At 49.2% G+C, this 19556-nt stretch overlaps 1 protein-coding gene across 1 annotated transcript in view; it reads right to left on the bottom strand.

Moving 5' to 3' along the window:
* Positions 1-1388: 1388 nt before the first annotated feature.
* The window catches only part of cxadr (CXADR Ig-like cell adhesion molecule), a 43610-nt gene continuing 25442 nt past the window's right edge, over positions 1389-19556 (bottom strand). The window contains exons 2-7 of the mRNA XM_030101638.1: positions 16602-16771; positions 10996-11200; positions 6352-6507; positions 6143-6265; positions 4827-4965; positions 1389-3789 (exon numbers count right to left, since the gene is read on the bottom strand). Of these exons, the coding sequence (XP_029957498.1) occupies positions 3489-3789; positions 4827-4965; positions 6143-6265; positions 6352-6507; positions 10996-11200; positions 16602-16771 (1094 nt within the window). The 3' untranslated portion in view covers positions 1389-3488. The remainder of the gene's footprint in view (positions 3790-4826; positions 4966-6142; positions 6266-6351; positions 6508-10995; positions 11201-16601; positions 16772-19556) is intronic.

Genomic DNA, 19556 nt, shown 5'->3' on the forward strand with positions numbered 1-19556 from the left:
TCAGAGAACCCCTCTCCTCGCTGAGAGCGTTCTGACCCCAGATCCTCCTGAACGGGACGCCGGGGGACGGCGTCCGACGCCGCCTGCCGCTCGTCAGCCATTCATCCGGCGGGGCTGCAGAAAGCAGACACTCACATCGTCATCTGTCGCTTCACAAGCCGAGATGTTAATGTACCGCTGCGCCGGTGGAACCCACGGAGCCCGCGCCTCATGCATATGCATGCGCCCGCCATCCTACCCACAATCCCCCTCTGCAACCCAGACTGAGGGCTTCTAAAAGCGGCGGAGAGCTGAACGCGGCTGACAGCAGACGGCGATGAGACCCGAGCTTTAGAGGCCTCTTTTGTTCGCGGGGAGCGAATCGAGCTTTACAGCAGAAATCTTCCAACGAGCGGCTCAGACTGTATACAACCTGATATGGTTGCCATGGAAACCCTCCAGGAGAACCAATCGGGGGGATATACTGTTTTTTTTTTTTTTCTTTTTGCTATATATACAGTTTCTTTAATCTCTGCAAACAATTAATAACTGAGGCAGACTGCAGGAAGCAGGAGGAGAGCAGGAGTCACTGCTGCGGCTGTTTGAACCAGGAAGTGGGTTTAAAACAGGAAATCAGGTCGGAGACGACCCACCGCTTCAATGAGAGAACAGTGTTTAGTCTATAAATCAAATCCAAGCCACCGACGTCCTTTTAATGAATGTTTTGAATGCACGATCATAAAAGCGCCATTACACCCCATCATTTGATTGGTCACCCCCCTCGAACCCCTGACCCCCCTGGGAGCCATTAGGTTGCACGAGAGACTCCGGCAGGCCGCAGATCGATGCTCAAGGGCCCGATCTGTTACCGACATCCCATTATAGCAGCGGGTGTCCGTTTAGCGGCGTTACAGAGTGCTTCAGTCTTCTGATCGACTTCCTGTCAGCCGGCCGCACGCCGCCCGGCTATCGGCTAATGATCAGCGATCGATCGGGCCACACGTCGAGACCGCGGACGCGCCCCCGCAGCCATTAACCCCCCCCTCGCGTCCAGCCGAGTTAATTAGGAAGCCAATTCTGCACAACTTTGATTAGAGCAGTGAAAGTCATGACCCAGCGCATTAAGGGAAAAAAAAATCAAACAAGTTGAGATGGAGGAGAAGAAGGTCTTCAGGATGAGGCGGGTGGGGGTCACCGCCCCTCCCCCCCACCTGTTTACCCTGGGCTGCAGGCGGTGATCAACGCCCACCGGCCTGATTGATCGATTACAGTCATTAAGCGGTTAGAAAGTCATCTCACCTGGAGCAGAAGGCCGGAACTCAGATCGATCACAGTCAGGAGAGAGGCGGGACCACGGAGTGTTTACAGCAGACACAAACACACACCACGGAGGGGGGGGGGGGAAACTCCACCATTTCATTGACTTTTATTATTCAAAAATACAACACAAAAATACACACAGAAAAAGAAAAGCAGGTTGTTTCCAGGCGGGGCGAAGCCTCCCAACAGGATTAGTACCTCAGAGCTACACTTAATATCGTTAGTAGTCGATGACAGAGAGGGAAACTCTGCCTGTGAGCTCTGAGCACTGCAGCAGGAGGAGGGAGGCCACAAGATCTGCGCACACACACACACACACACACACACCACACATCATTGAACAGGACTCTTTCTGCAGGTCTGATTTTTTTCATTTTTCAGTGAAAATGACAATAACACGGATCACAAAGCGAAATAATTTCATCTGCAAACAAAACTGTATCTTAATGTTTAAATTTCAAAGAACATTCTACAGTTTTTAGCTTTTCTAGCCAGTTTTAACTTTTATCCGTTCCAGCTGTTTGAGTTTTATTCTCCGTTGCAGTTTTTTTTTTTAGTTCAGCCTGGTGTGTGAATATAAAGACAATCTGAGCAGCTCAACTCATAACCTCCCTTTACATTCACACACTGACTTCAAACACACACACACACACAGATTCCCAGGCCTCCGCCTCCCCGCCCCCTCCTGCTTCAGACATGGAGCCCAGCACAGCATCACATTTACATCCATAGTAACATCTGTATGTCATTCCTCTGCGCAGTGATTCGATAGGGGGAATTGAACAGGGCGTTAATAAACACAGCCAGGACCCAACATGTCACTTTAAATAAAAAAAAAAAAAAAAAAAAAGCACATTAGTTATTAAAGTCTGAGTTGTTCTTAAAAAAAAAAAGTTTTTGCTAAAACAAGGGAGAATGAGGTGAAAGTTTTGATTGAGGCAACAGAAAACAATCGACAGTTGTTTGAGTGGCAGTGGAGGCGGCGGCCATGCGGGGCGATGCTACAACACAACCGGGGGCGAGAAGGCACAGTGGATCAGAATCCAGCTTCCAGGGGAACCAAAGGCTCAAAAGAAGGAGGGGAGTAAGGCCAAGACGGCAGAGCCGCCAGGAGACATGGAGCGGAGCGGCCGACGGTGCGATCCGGAGCAGTAGAGCGGCTGACGGTGCGATCCGGAGGAGTGGAGCGGCTGACGGAGCGATCCGGAGCAGACGACGGTGCGATCTGGAGCGGCTGACGGAGCGATCCGGAGCAGATGGACGTTTCCGGTGTGTTTGAACCCGCCGCTTCACGGCCTTCATTTAAATTAATGCAACGTGAGCCGCGGAAGGGTTGATATCGACCGAGCCGAGGAGGTTAATCAAGATATCGGCTGCTTGTAATGAGGAGGATTACACATGCAGCACTTCACAGGAGGGTGTGTGTGTGTGTGTGTGTGTGTGTGTGTGTGTGTGTGTGTGTGTGTGTGTGTGTGTTTCTGGTGGTCTGAAGGCTGCAAACAGTCAAACACAATTAAAGCTGATTGCTCGGTGAACCTTGTTGTCCAGATGCAGCCGGTGTGGCGGGGGGGTGGAGGTGGCTTCAGTTTAAGATCAGTCAAGAAGCACTAATCTGCTCACCCCCACTGCTACACACACACACACACACACCCACACCCCCCACACACACACACACCAGCCAATCCCTGCACTCAGAGACAATTCAAAAACAGAGTAACGGTTCTAACCGGCCGGCTGAACGCTAGGCCCCGCCCCCCCAGAGCAGGTCGCCCGCATGACAAGTGGTCACACTTTAAAAGAGGCATTTAGAATCAACGAACTCCCATAATTCCCAGACACACACACACACACACACACACACACAGCGGAGAATTTCTACACACACGTCATGCACACAGCTGAACAGACAGTTTCTCTACAGTGAGCTTAAAAAAGAAGGAAACACATGCATCGCTGTACAATAGATTCTGGATATTGACCGTTCTGCTTCACTTCCACACGACTTCATTAATCTGGGAGAAAGTTCAGGACATCAGATTCATCAGTTTTTTTTCTTCCTTTGCAGTAAAAAGTTTCTGGACTTCACAGCAGAGCAGATCGAGGCGCGTCGGCCCGTCGCCGCCTCCGCTGCTTAACGTCCTTCTCCACCTCCTCCGCCGCGCGGCGCCCCCTGCTGGGAGGAGGCGGCGCTAGACGATGGAGCCGTCCCGGTTCTGCGCGGGGATCATGACGGGGATGGCCCCCATGCGGCTCAGGTTGGGCCCCGACATCCTGGCGGCCACGGCGGCGGCGGTGGCGGCGGAGGGCGGGGGCAGGGGGGCGTGGCTGGGGGGCCTCTCGAACTCCTCGGAGGGGATCTTGTCGTACTGGGTCTTCAGGGCGTACTCGTGCAGGTTGGAGGGCGACATGGAGCCCAGCGAGGAGCGCTGGCTGCCCACCGTGAAGCTGCGGGCCGTCGACACACGGCTCTTCGGGGGAGGGACGTCCTCTCTGGGGGGGGGGGGGCAGAGACGGGCCAACGTTTAGAGACACTGAGACACACGATGCCTGATAGCAGAATAACACCAGCAGCACAGCTTCTGTCCGTAAATTTAACATTTAAAGATAATCCGCTGTTTAAAACCACAACGAAGTTTAACAGAGTGGTGATATAAAAGCAACGTACAAAATACTGACTATTGGGGGGGTGATGGGGGGGGGCAGGAGTCAGATTCAGAACAAAATCTGATTTGACTGGATAAAAAAAGGACAAATACATGGGAGGGAATGACTGCCGGGACGGAGACGGGGACGGAGTCAGACCCCAGCATCCCAGCCCTGCGATGCCTCGTCTCCCTCTGCCTCCACATTAACAACTAATAAGCAGCAATAATCCAGTTAAATGCTCAATCACAGTGAGCCTGGGGGGGCCGCGAGCTTCATGCTCTGGTGTTTCTGCAAATGTCAGTGCGTGCGTGCGTGCGTGCGTGTGTGTGTGTTGTGTGTGTGTGTGCGGTCTAATCCTCTTTGTCCTCCAGCCTGAGCAGCGTCATTGTGGCCGCAGACAGATTCAGTCCACAGCAGAGTGATAGTAAAGCCTGCTGGCTGTAGAGAGCCTGAGGGCCGGATGGAGGGGAGGGGGGGCGGGGGTTTAGGTTAGGTGGCTCTGATGGGGGGGGGGGGGGGGGCAGGAGCGGAGCCACAGAGCAAACAAAGCTTTCAAACTGATTACCACAGCTGTTTATTTGAGAAGGGGTTAAAAAAAAGGGAATCGCTGATGGAGACAAACCATTTTCACGGCTATTCGGGCCGGCGAGACGTGATCTCGTGTGTGTGTGTGTGTGTGTGTGTGTGTGTGTGTGTGTGTGTGTGTGTGTGTGTGTGTGTGTGTGTTCGACATCACATTATATGGAGATCATCCGAGAGCAACGATCACATATAAGCTGTGACTTTCCTTTAAAACGGGACACGTTTTCTTCCTCTAACAGGCGGGACGACTGATAACAAGAGAAGCGGCGGTTTGTGTTTGCCTGGTGGAGCCGGCCTACCTGATCTCATTGCAGATTTCCTTCTCGTACTTCTTCCTGTGGCGAGCGCGGCAGCAGCAGAAGAGGACGATGGCGATGATGAGGAGGATGAGCAGCACGGCGATGATAGATCCGGCGATGATGCCGGGCGTGTTCGGAGCTGGAAGGAGGTTCAGTGAGGAGACGTTAGCAAGCGAGGTTGTTCTGTTTACACAACGGCGCCGTGGAAACAACTATCTGAAAGGGTCAGGGTCAGGGTTAGGGTCAGGGTCAGGGTTAGGGTCAGGGTCAGAGCTGTGAGGCGTTTTCACTGGAAAAGGTCGTGAAATATGTACTTTGAGAGAGCGAAATAGAAGAGTGAGTTATTAGAGAAATTCCTTTAAACACACACACACACACACACGCACAGAAAGGAGAAGTTCTGAGAGACGAGGCAGAACAGTGACAGGCAGAGAAATTCGGTAACAGGAAGCCTGAAGTGTCCAAATCCCCAGCAGCTCCTGGAGGAGGCTGACAGAGTCGTCACAGCAGGGGGGCAGAGCAGCTTCACACTCCACCAGACAACACCAAACAAACAAACACACACACACACACACACACACACACACACTCCGCCTCGTCTGGAAGTGTGTGTTCCTCTGAGACCAGGTTGGAACATGACTTGATGAAGTTCACTGATTTTCTGGGATGAGCTGTCGGTTTTCTCTCCCGGTAGTGAAGGAAGAACAGGAGAGCTTTGAAGACTGCGGCGGTTCTCCTCCACCCCCTCCGCCCCCCCAACACAAACATTTCATAACGTTCCGGGTCATTCCTGTTCACCACCGTCAGGAAACACAATCCGGAGTCCTGATGTTACAACAGGTCTGATCTGTGAGGAATGACTGAGATGCTGTGGGCGAGTCTTCCAGAGAAACCGGAGCTCCTGCCTCCGCTGCTTTGTAGAAATGTTGTTCTGTTGTGACGCATGCGGAGATAATGGGGCGGGTGGAGTTTCAGCGTGGTTAAACTGGATTGATCCGACTGAAACTGGACTTTAAAGCAACATGAAGCTGTCAGCTGGACTGAAATCATAGCTTTCATCTGGGACCAGGTGAGAAACTCAACAGGAGGGATGCTAACTGGCTAGCAGGCTAATGACAGTGACGTTGTAGGTTGACAGGAGATAATCTTGACAAAATAAACACAACGCAGTGTTTGTGACCCCTGAACTACGATGACTTTGACCACCTGAGTTCAAACAAATCCCCACCTGTTGCTGTAATATCTGACAACGATGAATCTATTCCAGTCTTGTGTCTGCATTTCAAAATAAAAGCATGAGCAGGCGGAGCACTCACGAGGCGTCACTTTCAGGTGGAGCACGCAGTCCTCGGTGCCGACGCGGTTGGAGGCGACGCAGCGGTACGATCCAGACGCGCTGGAGGTCACGTTCTTCACACTGACCGTTCCGCTGACGGGATCTGTGGCGAGGAAAGAAAACAGAGCGGTGAGGCGGCGGCGGCGGCGTGCGGAGGGCGGAGAGAGGCCGGTGTGACGGTGCGTTTACCCAGCACGGCGGAGGCGGGCAGCAGCTTGCTGTCGCTGATCTTCTCCCAGCTGTACTTGAGCGGCGTGGTTCCCTCCTTGGAGGTGCACCGCAGCACGATGTTGCTGCCTTCCAGCGTGGCGCCGTCGGTGGAGCAGCGGGGCTTAGACGGCCGGACTGTGGAGCGAGGGGGGAGGGGGGTTGGGGGGGGGGCATATGCAGGTGGTCACATTAGCTCTCAATCACTCATCCCTCCTGCCTTCAACACTGCTATTTTTCCATCCGCCGTGTCGCGGGCCGCCGCGGCGTCGGCGCATCGAGCAGACCGAAGACGATTTCCTCCCGAGCTGGAAGCAGCAGGCGTCAGCCAGACGAGGGCCGTAATCAGAGTAATTGATACAGCTGCTGTCATTACAGGAGCTGTCAATCAGGATAATCACAAGGAAGAGGGACACACACACACACAGAGACACACACAGAGACACACACAGAGACACACACACACACATACACGCACAATCTGGCACTCAGGATGGACAGCACGCTTTCTGGCTCAAAGTCCTTCAGCAGAAACGTGAGACACACACGGCGGTCAGTGAGGAGTGTTGGCAGGAGACGAGTCGGGGGGATTCAAAACAAACAGAGCCTCAAATGAAAAGCAGAGCGACGCGAGTGAAGCCCAGACACACGGCGAGCCGGGGGGTGGGGGTGTGTGTGTGTGTGACGGCGGGACGATGTTTGGATAGAGAAACGCTGACATCATGGCGTGGTAATGGGCTCTGTGACAACAAAAAGGGGCTCTCCAGATCTGAACCAGGTGTCGGGGGGGGGGGGGGGGGGGGGGGGGGGGGGCTTAGCAGGCAGAATCGTAACCGTGAGGATTAACGGAGCACTGACAGCACCGAGCTCCCGCTAATCTAATAAACACACAGGATGAGGGACGAGCGGCAAAACACAGAGCGCAAAGTTAAACGAGTGCCGACGGACAGATGGCGGAACGATGGGGGCCTGATGGGGGACTGATGGGGGCCGGGGGCCGCAACGCCTCCTGACATACTGTACTCGCTCCTTCCCGGTCACACACACATCCGAGCAGCACACTGTAAATGTCAGAGAGCGGTGACATTTTGAATACGTCTTTTAAAGGTGAAAGTCAACACGTCCGAGGGCTGCGGCACGCCGCCCGCCGCATCAGGACCGCGTCAGGACCGCCGTCCGGCGAGCGGATTTATGTGTTTGAACGGCGAGGTCGGAGAAGATGAGAGACGCTGCGGAGCGCGGCACGGACGTAAAGCGGCTCTCCTGAAGGGAGGAGATTTATGAGCCGCACACGGCGAACTTAAGGACGAGATGAGTGGAGGAGAACGGCGGGATGGGAAGCGGCGTGCGGTGCAGTGGCGTCCAGGAGTGACGGCTGATGACTGCAGAGCGCTGAAGCGACATGAAAGCGGCTGGTGGCTCCGACGCCCGGCGGACAGGACTAATGAGATCTGCTGGAGGGCTTCACACTGAGAACCTGGATGTGTCCAGGAACCAATTAGTCCAGATTCAAACTCTAACAAATAGCTTCTCGGTTTATGTCGTAAAGTCAACCAACACGAACACATAAAATGTGTCTGCAATTATTGTTCACACCACCGCAACACCAACCTCCTCATTCTACTGCTTCAAATATTCTTACAGGCTGTTAACACTGTTTCTCCAAGTTTCCAAATGTCATGGAAAAGTCCAACATCTGGCACCATTGAAAATATATAGAAACCATAATCAGTAATGCTGCTGACCAAGTTTAAAAATCCATTTTCACTCAGTTCTGAAAGCAAAAAGCAGGAGAACATGTATGGCCCCTGTTTACATGACAGCAGTGCTCAGGGCCTGTGAAAACACAACTTCTTGCAAAAGTATTGAGTCTGTCTAAACAGAAATGGGAAAAAAACCCAACTTTTTGAAAATGCTGGGGCTCTGTCTCCGCGTGGAAACACTGCGACTGTGCATGAGAACCACGGCCGCAGTAGATAGTTCTTCTGCACGCTTCCAGTCCAGATTCTCCTGGATTTGGTCGTTTGACAGCTGAGAATCACTGGAATAATAATCTATCTTCATCGCCATCAGCTCAGATTGGATAAACTCTGTTAGCTTGAAACCAGAAGTTTGTAAACTACAACAAATCATATCCACTCTTCATTTTTCCAGATGATCACATGCTGGGAATCTTTGATTGTGGATTGATTGTGAGTGAAATCTCAGCTCTCAGCTGTTCTTCCAAACACATCAAAGAAACCAGAGGAGCATAATGAGAGGCCACAGATGTGTGTGTGAGTGTGTGTGGTGTGTGTGACGGGCCGATCTGAGTTGCCGGAGCTGCTGTACTGCAGGTGGATGCTCTCCTCCTGTTAACGTCACTGTCCTGCTGCGACCGGAGGAGAAAACACAACCGGGCACGCCGCCTGCTGTACCTGCACCGGGTGTGTGGGCTGCAGGTGTCAGCACTGCCTGTGTGTGTGTGTGTGTGCGTGTGTTTGTGGCGAGCCGCAGCAGCGTGCGGTCAATACGCTGAAGTACATCTGCGATCCGTGCACGAACGTGCACTCTCTCCTGCTCTCAGGGACGATCCGCCCAGTGACAAGATCAAGCTCAAGGTAAAATGCCGAGCAGGCAAGATGTCCGCACCTCTCCTTGTCAAGGTTTCCCCGCCTGAAGCGCTCGGCGCCCGGGGTCAAGAGCTAGCAGCCTGTCAGCCTGCGTAGCCTGCAGCCGCTCGCCCTCCTTTCACTCATGCATACACTTCAGCCTCGTACTGGAAAACGGCTGCATTTAACCATGAAGGAAGATGGATTTCCAGGTAAGTCACCAGGCTGATCGTCTCACCGTCACAATATAAGACCAGAACAATGAGACACAGCATCCACAACGAGTGAATGTAAAATGCAAAATCAATGAATAAAACTAATAACGTTCTTTTAAACAGAATTAATGTTATATAGAATTAGTGACAGACAATGAGCATTTTTTTGTTTCTTCCTCTGGAATCAGCTATGCTAAAGTTCTGTCACTTTACATTGGAGGTGTCATATTTAGCTGCAGGCGTCATGCAGAGTTCTTTCAGATAGAAATATTAATGATAGCTGGCGAATCATGATCGAGCAGTAAAAAGAATGAAATGAATGAATGAAGTCCCAGAGTCGGACTGAGCTGATTGGAGATCAAAGGAATGATTGATCGATATGAGGGCGCTCTGTTTCCACTCCAGTGTTTTGAATGCAGACCCTGGCTGAGTTCTGGCTGCTTCCTTTCACCCCAGCGGGGTTGGGGGGGGTCACTGACCTGACCTGTGTGATGACCCTCTGGCTGTTATCAGAACTCAAACAGAAACCGAGGTCGTTTCCAGACGATCCTAAACAGAGCCTTATGAAGACGACTCTCACAGACTCTCCAGCCATCTCTGTTCACCTGGTGACCCAAAAGGCAGGATCTGAATCCCAGAGCCTGGTCAAGGAAGGGGAATCCGGCATCTGAGACTGACCTTAGACCTAATAAGCCGCTGGTCGCTCTACTGTTTATCTCTGAGGACACAGCGTTTCCAAAAAAAAATAAAAAGGTTTGATCATGAATTTACCACAGGATTTTCTCATCCTGTCTCGATATATAAGATGATTTCATGATTTATGATTAAAAAATAATCAAAATGCTCATTGTGCAATCAGGGCCTCAATGTAAACCACTTCCTGAAGGCTTCACCGCCTTCACCTCCCTCTCTGGTCGGATCACGTGCTGCCTCTCAGGCCCTTTCATAATAAAAGACGTGTTAAGCGCTGGAGCAGCGTCGCTCCTGTGTGGTCACGTCTGAACACAACAACACGGCGAAGGCGGTGATTTCCTGACGTCTACCCTGCATTTAAACCTGATGATCACGCCGCGCGGGCTGCCGGTCGCTGCACACGTGGCCGGTTTCTCCCACATGCAAAGCGGCGCGCCGGTTTGGGGAGGCGATTCACTTTGAGAGCATTTAGCTGGTTGACTGACCAGCGAGGCCGCGGCGAGCCCGAGTGTGTGTTTGCCTAAGGAGTGAATCATCGGACTTACGCAACTCGGATGTGTCACCAGTATCACTCCGTACAACAAGAGAGCAGAGAGCGCGCGCATCCACTTTCTAGTTTCTGTTTATACTAACAAATTAAAACAAACATTTTCAGTCAGGCTTTTCTTAAAGTTAAACCAAATCGAATCAGGTTTTTTTTAATCCAGTAAAACATTCCTTGTTCCTCAAACAGCTGCTTAAAATCAATCAATTAAAGCAGATAAAGAAAATAATCACAAGCTGATAAAACCTGCATCATTTTCTTCATATGCAGTATTTTTTTGTGATGGATGATAAATTGTGTCAGCGTTATTTGTCGGATAAATAAATAAATAAAAACCTGGATTATCATTTCAGACATAATCACAGAGCATCTGGGGTGAACGCAGGATTGTATCACAATGGGGGCAACGCTCGCTCCGCCGCCGCTGGGAAGGTTGTGCTCGCCGTTTTAGAAGGGATTACATCAAAACAGCCACAGAGGGCAAAGGCCGTGTGATACGGTGAGGAAAAAAAATAAAAGAAGAAAAAGCCTGGTGGCGTGAAGCGGCGGAGGTTCGTCCTGCCGCGGCGACCTTTCCACTCACCCATGACGTTCAGCACCATCTTCCGGGTCTGGATGCCCGGCGCCTTCTTCACCTTGCACTGGAAGGTGCCGGAGTCCGACGGCTTCAGGTTGATCAGGTTGATGGAGGCGTCGCCGTTCTTGGGGTCGGCCGAGTGGAAGTGGACCCGGCCCGCCATGGGGTCGTGGTAGTCCGGGTAGGCCCGGTCGCCCGAGTAGAAGATGACCTGGCGGCGGGGGAGAGAGAGGAGCGCGGCGAGGTTAAAACCCGCACTGGGAGGAGGCTGTGTGTCTCTGAAAGACTCTCAGGGAAATAAATCACACAAAAGCCCTGAAAGGACAGCGGTGCGCTGTTTGGAAGCAAAGGCCTTGCTCACTGAACCAACCCAACGATACGGGAGAGAAAGAGCGCCCTCGCCTTTATCTCCACGCCGCCCTTCAAGCCTGGCAGCCGGCGCTGCTTTGCCCTTTCTGAGCGCAAAAAGAATGAAGGTGGAACAAACAAAGCCGGCACTGTGGAGCTAAATCAACACCTGCTGTGTCAACAAAGCTCCTAATTCTGCCCAACACACACACACACACACACACACACACACACACACACACACAGCAGCAAGGAAATGCCTGGAAATAAAGGCCAGGTGGAGACAGCAGCAAATAGTTAGGTGGAGGAGAAAGACGTAAAACAAAACCACCAGGGAGGGAGAGAGGGAGGAGGGGAGAGGAGAAACGTGAAAATGAAAGCAGTCCTCATTCCCTTTCATTACTCTCTGGAAGATTCTCACGCATTTCCACAGAGACGCTCATCAACAGGCGTTTTGCGAGCTGCGATCAGCGCCAGGCGTACGCGCAGCAATACCCCCGGGTGGAGGGCGGGGGAGGAGAAGACACAGAGGGGGGGAACCCATCAGAGGAGGCAGAACACGAGGCGAGAGGAACAAAAGGAGAAAACACAGTCAGGAGGTTCGAGGAGTTGGTGCCGCTCCACTTCCAGAAGGAGGACGAGGAGTTCCCGGAGCTCACAGCGAGCGCCATGTTCAGCCAGGTCGTTCTGTTCAAACCCCACCTGGGAGGGAAACGGATCCCACCTTCACTGGGGGGATCAGAACATCGGCGGCAATAACGGCGAGACGTGAGATGAGACCGCGGAGGAGAGGAAATTAAATGGCCCCGAGCTCAGCCAGACGAGGAGTCTCGCTGGGGTTCAACTGCTTCACAAGCACACAGATGGGAGCGCTTACACACACCTCCAGCTAAAGGAGGGGGGGGGGGGGGCGAAAAAACACCGAGCTGCACAATAACCTTGAGAACCATGATCCAATGAAAAAAAAAAATCCTATAAAGGGCCTGGGGAATGAAAATGAAAAGGGCAGATGACGAGACAAGCAGGCGTAGGAGCAGCGCCGCATTTCATAACAGGTAGGACGCCGGATGATACCATCGCCACCTGGGCGAGCCGCCCTCGGCGAGCCGGTCACCGACGCCGGGGTCGGAGGGCGTCTCGGGCTTCGGCAGACACATGAGCTCATCGTCACGTGACGCCGAGCAAACGGGAAGAGGCGCCGCCGCTCGTTTGAGAGGCAAAGCAGGGAGCGGCGGTACCTGCGCAGCAGAGCGCCGATCCGTCCGGGCGTTCACGCCACACAGGCGCCGCAGACCCACAAGACAATGGACGCCATGCGCTTCAATCCTCAAGATGAAGAGGAGAAACCACGGGCATGCGCAAACAAACAAACCTCGCCGTGCTTCACCGTCCAAATCCTTCAATAATGTGTCAACAAGCAAATTCCTGCTGCAATAACTTCAGCAAACAGCAAGGCTCAGGCTCTGCCGCGCAGCTCAAGGACAAAAGAGGCTGCTGCTGTGACACAGGATAACACAACAAACTCGTCTCCCATTCACACCGTCTCGTAATTGTTTTCCTCGTTGTTTCTCACAGTGCTGCTGAATACTCGGGGCACGCCCTGCTTTCAGCTAATCCAGCGCCAAATGCAAATGACTGTTACTGTAGGCACGCCTGGCATCCCTGGTTCCAGCCCCACAAAGCGGCGTGCATTAGCGACGCTCCAGCAGCCTCCAAAAGAGCCTGTGATGTGTGGGATGTGTCAGATGAAGGGGGCCTTCGCCCCGCCGGCTGAATGGATAATGCTGCACCGATACTTCTGGCTGCGTTGATGCTCAGGAAGCCCAGCGAGGAAATGCAGCATGTTGCCCTCCACTAAACGCTCGCAGGAAGCGCGGCCGACGTGCCGTTGAGCCCATAAAATCTCACAGTTTACAAGAATAGAGCGCAGAATTCTGCAAAATCCCAAAATGATGCCCGTATACCAGGCCCCAAACGCACCATTTTTATGCTTTTGTCTCAGAAAAATGTTGCGTTTACACAGAAACGCTTTGAAAACCATGTAATTTGCATTTGAGTCAACAGGTTGGGTGTTTTTTTCCAATCAAACTACACGTGTGAGAGAGTGGAACCGTCCGGCTCTCCCTGGATCCGCTCGTCAGCGAAGCAACAAGAGGAAGGTTTGCACTTCCTCAAAGGACCATGGTGAGAACTTTTTCACCGCTTTTTAAAAAGAAGAAGAAAGAAAGGACAGAATATGAGCGCAGCAAACGCCTAGCGGTTTAAAAATGGCGGGTAGGGGGCGCTGCTGCTGAAGCATTGACGATTCTCTGAACAAATCAGCTTCTGCAACGTGTTGACGCTGCCTTTTACGTCACCGGGTATTTTCCCGGCAGAAACACACAAAAATGAGAGTGGATTGGATGCAATCCGTGGAAATTTGGAAATTAGGGGTGTGAAAAAATATTGACATGGCAATATATCGCGATACTCAGCTGCCCAATATAATATCGATTTCACAGCTCTTAACATGGATTTTTTTAATGAAAATAGCTATTCATATTTTTAACACTCTGTGAATACAGCAGGGCTTTTGAACCACAGCTATCGTGGACCCTAGGTAACTAAATTCCTTCATGTTTTAGTTACAGTGAATTAGTTGCACCTACTGCAGGTGATAAAGCTTTCATTGAGCTGCTCAAAGAGATGTTTTGAATCAAATATATTTAACTCAAGTAGTTTTGACTCAAGTTGCCCTCTGAATGATCAATACCATCTGATGACGTATACTGCAACTTGTGTAATCTATTTTTATTTCTCTTTTTAAGTTAACTACATAGAAAATAATGATATATCGTGATATCAAGATATAACGCAATACAACAATATGTTGTGATATTATCGTATCGCAACACAAGTATTGTGATGTATATCATCACGAGGTCCTTGTAAACACACACCCTTAGTGGAAATGTGGCATAATATGAATAAAGACCATTTAAGTGAGATGTAGGTACGTGTTAAATATCTTCATAACACCGAGGCATTTCATTATGAACTTTATTGTGCATGACTTGCAGTAAGTTCTCTGTAAAATGTGATCAATACTTTGGATGCTGATCTGAGGGATCATCTTTTCTAAATCCCACTATAATAAAAGACGGGGAAATGAGTCTGCACTCAAATTTCTTTCTGTTTGCACCAAAAATCAAAAGAGATTAATGAAGCAAAAAAGGCCTATTAGCTATTTATAGTAGACTTCAACTTGTATTAAACTCAATGTTTTTACTCTTGGCTATTTCAAGACTTTTTACTTTTACTATCACTTAAAATTCAGGATGCATAATCACCAATTTAAGTCACATATGATAAAATCCTTTGGAGAGAAGAATGTCAAAACACAAACGTCTCTGAATGGGGTAAAATTCACATCGTCTCCAGAAGCTTTCTGCAGTCCTGCAAGCCGTGTGCTGTTTTATGGAAACGATCATGTGCTCATTAAACTGTCACAGTCGGCTTTAAAGGAAAAGGAAATCTGGAGTCAACATGGTTGATGAATAATGAAGATGTGAAGAATCCTCCAGTTACTTTAGGGCAACTAGAAAATCCAAGAAAACTAAATAAAAATCATTTTGATGTTCCACTGTTTTCCTCTTATGAAAACAAATCTCTTGTTGAGATGTGATGCATGAAAAAATGTTATTCCTCGTTTTATCTTTTCAATAATTGAGTGACTGCAATTGAAAGGCTCAAGGACGACAGTTTGAAGGAGAGTGTGCATGAAAAGAAACAAAATGCATCTTTTTCAGCGTTTCTACCGTTTCTATGAAAACAGACGTTTTCAGAATGTTTCCCTGGGAGCTGTCATACATCAGGAAATATTCAAAAAGAACATTATGTGCCGGGAAACGTTACAACCGGACACAACCAACAGCACTGCATTCAGAGTGTTGAGGCATCGTAGTGAATAATTCAGAGATCTGATCGCACAGATATGGTTCATTTGAAGCAATGTGAGCAGAGCTTGACCCCAGAGCGGAGCGTCGTTCTCACTTCTCTGATTAACCCTGGAGCCTGGCGTCTTCCGGCTCGGCCTAATTCTATTCAACACTGTCACATGTATTAAAACGGCCACTTGGGATTAATATGCCGCTAATTGCGGGGAATTTACACCGAGCGCATCTTCGCGTTGTGGTTTCGGCGAGCGAAATCTGACAAGTCAAGGAGAACAAATGCGTTCAGAGGGAGACGTCCGGGCTGTTTAAGTTCCTACTAAAGGTTTTGGCCACATTACGGCGTGCCTTCGGCCCCACAGAATGGTGAAAATAAACTGTGGAAATAGATGCAATTGTTTGATTTCTCCGGCTGCGTATGAAGAGGAAAATATCTGCTTTGGGAAGCAGCCTGTGGCCACAAGCCTAATCTTTTTTAACGAGGAAAAAGAACATTTTAAGAATGCTGCAATTAGCATTTCAACACCAGATCCACAATCTCACTGCACAAATATGTCTTTGAACACTGGTAGCTAATGATTTGGAGACTAAACAAATAGTTTCTCTGCAAAATGCGACAACTCCAGAGAGGAAAAGCACTGCAGCAGTGGACGTTGATGATAAAAGCACCTAATGATGAGGTGGGAATCTATTTATAACATTTAGGTGACCAAAACAAAGCCGCGGGACGCAGGAGGAGTGGAGGAAAACCAGATGAGAAGGCTTAGTGACAGCTGGGAGGCGGGGAAGAGCAGGGAGCCACGGGAGAGGACCAGACCGCCGCAGCGAGGATCCATGGCGGCGGTGTTCAGAGCCCCCGGGGGCCTCGGGGAGACGCCGCAGAATACAGGGGGTCTTGCCTTTCTGTCTGATGGTCAGGCCACAGAGGAAAAACCAGAGCGCTGCAGAGAACAAACGCTCCACAGAGGCATCTGCAGCTCTTATTTCATCAGTCTGGATATATTATACGGCTCTTATGGCTCCATGCAGTAGAAAACAACACTATTGCGCCAGTACCTGGGCTGCATTTCACCTCTTTCACAACACATGAAACCACACAGGCCCCGCCTCTGCAGAGCAGGTTAGTGAAACACTGCAGTCGCTCTGAGCTTTAAAACTCTTTTGTTTCTGTGGAGATGGTTTGAAAAAAGTTCCATCTTTTGGAACCATGTTCAAAAAGTTGTGTTTTCAGTGCCGTGGTGTAAACAGACCCCCGGAACTCAATGACAGTTTTGACTTTTCACTTGAAACCAGAAGACAGGCGAGGCGTGTGCGGTGGACTTGAACACGTACCACTACATCTTCCTTCTGGTTGTCCGGAGGCACCAGGCTCCACTCGATGTCCAAGGGCCCCGTATCCTCCGGGGCCAGGGTGAACTCGCAGCCCAGCTTCGCGCTCTGACCGCTGGCCTGGTCGATGCTGGTCGGCCCAGACGAGATGATCTCCAGAGCGGAGGACCAGCCTGGATCGGGAGAGAGGAACGTAAATGACTGAAGCCTGCATGATGAGGCGGAGGAACGAGCTCCGCCCACACTGACACGCTGAACACCGACGCCGACAATAATCTCCCCTTCAGATTAATCAAGCTGCTCAGCCCGAGTGTGATTATTCTGCATTTATGTGATTCACAGAGCCGCACGGCGCTGAAGTGGTTCGAGCTCTCCGTTCACCGTGAGAACATCCCACAGGTGAGTCTCCAGGTGGATGAAGCGGTTCAGTAGAGGGATGAAAAAACAACCCGGAGCAAATTTTAAAGATTTAAGCAAAAACGCATAATCTGCAAACACATTAGGGTAACAATTCAATTATTCTTTTTTTCGAGTCAATGAATGTGGATGTAAATCAATATTTTGTTAATTGTTGAAAATTTACCCCCCCCCCCCCCCCCCCCCAATAAATATTTTACTGTCTGGCGTTCATTTCCTAAAAAAAAAAGTGATTTAATTGATGCAATTTTTTTGATTTAGTACTGATTCTTGCTCATTTGCAGGTTTCTGTCGAAGATGAATGAGTACTCTCCAAATTAAAAAAGAAAAGTGGAGGCAGTGTGCTCAACAGAGAAAAATACAAATTAAGGACAATAAATGAGTTGTGTTCACATGCTGCCATTAAAGCTGAATCAATCGCGCTCATTCAATTATCTTCCAACATGCATTCCCATAATGACACTAACTGGGAGTAATAAAGCAGGCAGTGTAGCTGCTAAACAACATCCAGTGATGATAATTTGTTACATTCCCTCTGAGCCACTGATCATCTGTAACCCTGAGTTTAAATCTTTATTGCCTTTTGCAATCATTTCAAGAATCTTAACAGCATCTCTGCAGATTATGCAAAGTGAAAATATTTCAGCTGAGAAACGATCTGAAAAATTATTCTAATGCTGGAAACTGTGGAATTTTATAAAGTTTTAACCTTTCCTATGTGAGCACTGACAGCGTAACGCTGGGTGGGTGAAAACACTCCTCTCACATGTTGCAATAGAGACATTAAAATAACAGAATCTCAGCAGCCGTTGCCAGCAGTGGATTTGAATGGTACCGAGGAAAATTACGACTTAAGGTGAGGGAAAGCATGCGTGGCGTTTTCGGCTTAATCTGAGTGTTTACATCATGTTTGAGCACTGTTGCTGCAACAGGACGCCCAAAACACTTCCGAAGTAACTGAAAACCAAACTTTTCCAAGGAGTAAATCATCGTTCTGCACGTGTTCGGTAGACGGACGATGGACTTGGTAGTTTTTAGAGTTGACAGTCACTGTAATAACAATCTATCTTGGTCGTTCAACAGCACCTGCTCGTGACTTGGAAGAAAAATTTCATCGTATTCCATTTCTGTATGAACAGACATGGTTTTCAAAACACTGAAACAAGAAGGAGAAAAGAAAAAAAATGATGCGTTTTCCATTCAAAACCTTTCAAAGGTTGGTCGTTCTACCTGGATTTTAAGACTTGTACTTGGCATGTTCTGTTCAGTCTGCTGGTAAATTAGATTTGGCCACTGCCCTGTGGTAATACTAATTTAGCAGAGGGAGGGGGTGCATTAACCAGAGGGGGGTACATACACACAAACACACCGCCATTTTCTGGAAACACCATATGAAACTGCTGTGAGAAGGTTAGGGGGAATTTCTCCATTTCAGCGAAGATGAATAAGTAACAGTCTAACTTCAAGCATCTCGTCTTCAGCCTGATTTTAACCGTTTGTTTACACAGCCCTTTTTGGCTCCGTTCATTAAAAGACTGTTATTTCACAGTGCCGCGTTTCACTTCAGCCGCAATCTTATCAGACATGAACTTTTCATCTATTTTTCAAGCTTCCCTTCATGCAATACGATCACTTGCTTCCTGCAGCGTTGGCAGCAGCACAGGTCGTTCATTTAACTGTGTTTCTCGTTACTTTTCTTCATCTGGACTTCAAATGAGCTAAAACTTCCGTAGTAATAATAACTGGATCGGTGCTGAATCACTCCATTGTACTTCACAATTAGTAAAAACACTCAACAAAAAAACACAGATTATTACAGTTTTTCTTTTGCTGACTTAGAATTTTGTCAGTGGGATGCAATGATTATAAAAAAAAAGTCTCACTTGCTTTACAGAGACATTTTCAGTCAGAAAGCGCCGTTCATGAAATAAATATGGCTACATCTTCTCTCAGAAGTCAAGCAAAGCCTTAAAATATGCATAATGTAAATCGTACAGTTTAAAAGAAAGACTAATGGAGCAAACACAGCTTAGCAGGAGGAACGGCGATGGCGATAATGAAGAGAAACCGTGGTCCGTCACCAAACCAGAGCCGACTCTGAGGCGTTTATTCTTAGAACGAATAAACATAATTTCCTGGTGACATCAACTGGGTTAAGATTTTCCATTCAATAAGGGATTTAAGCCGCGGCAGGAACACAGTCCATAGAGAATGGAGTTGTCACATGCTGCCTCCATGTATTAAAATCCTTCTGACAGCCTGCCACCTTCCAACCAGCGAGCGCAGGGAGAAAGAACATCTTAGAAGGAAAAAAAAAAAAAGAAAAAAAAAAAAGGGAAATCTTCTCAATATTTTGCTGCTGAAAATTGTGTAACCCACAAATACAAGCTAGGAAACACATGTAGCTGAAATGATGAGTCGATTACCAAAAGGGCATTTTCATTCTGCCTCAAACAGAAAACCCAGCCCCACATCTGGGTCTTATTTAGGTGCTTTCACACATACTGAAAGACGGAGCCGGCTCTATTGTTCAAGTCGAAC

Source organism: Salarias fasciatus, chromosome 10 (assembly GCF_902148845.1).
Source record: "Salarias fasciatus chromosome 10, fSalaFa1.1, whole genome shotgun sequence".
Lineage (NCBI taxonomy): Eukaryota > Metazoa > Chordata > Actinopteri > Blenniiformes > Blenniidae > Salarias > Salarias fasciatus.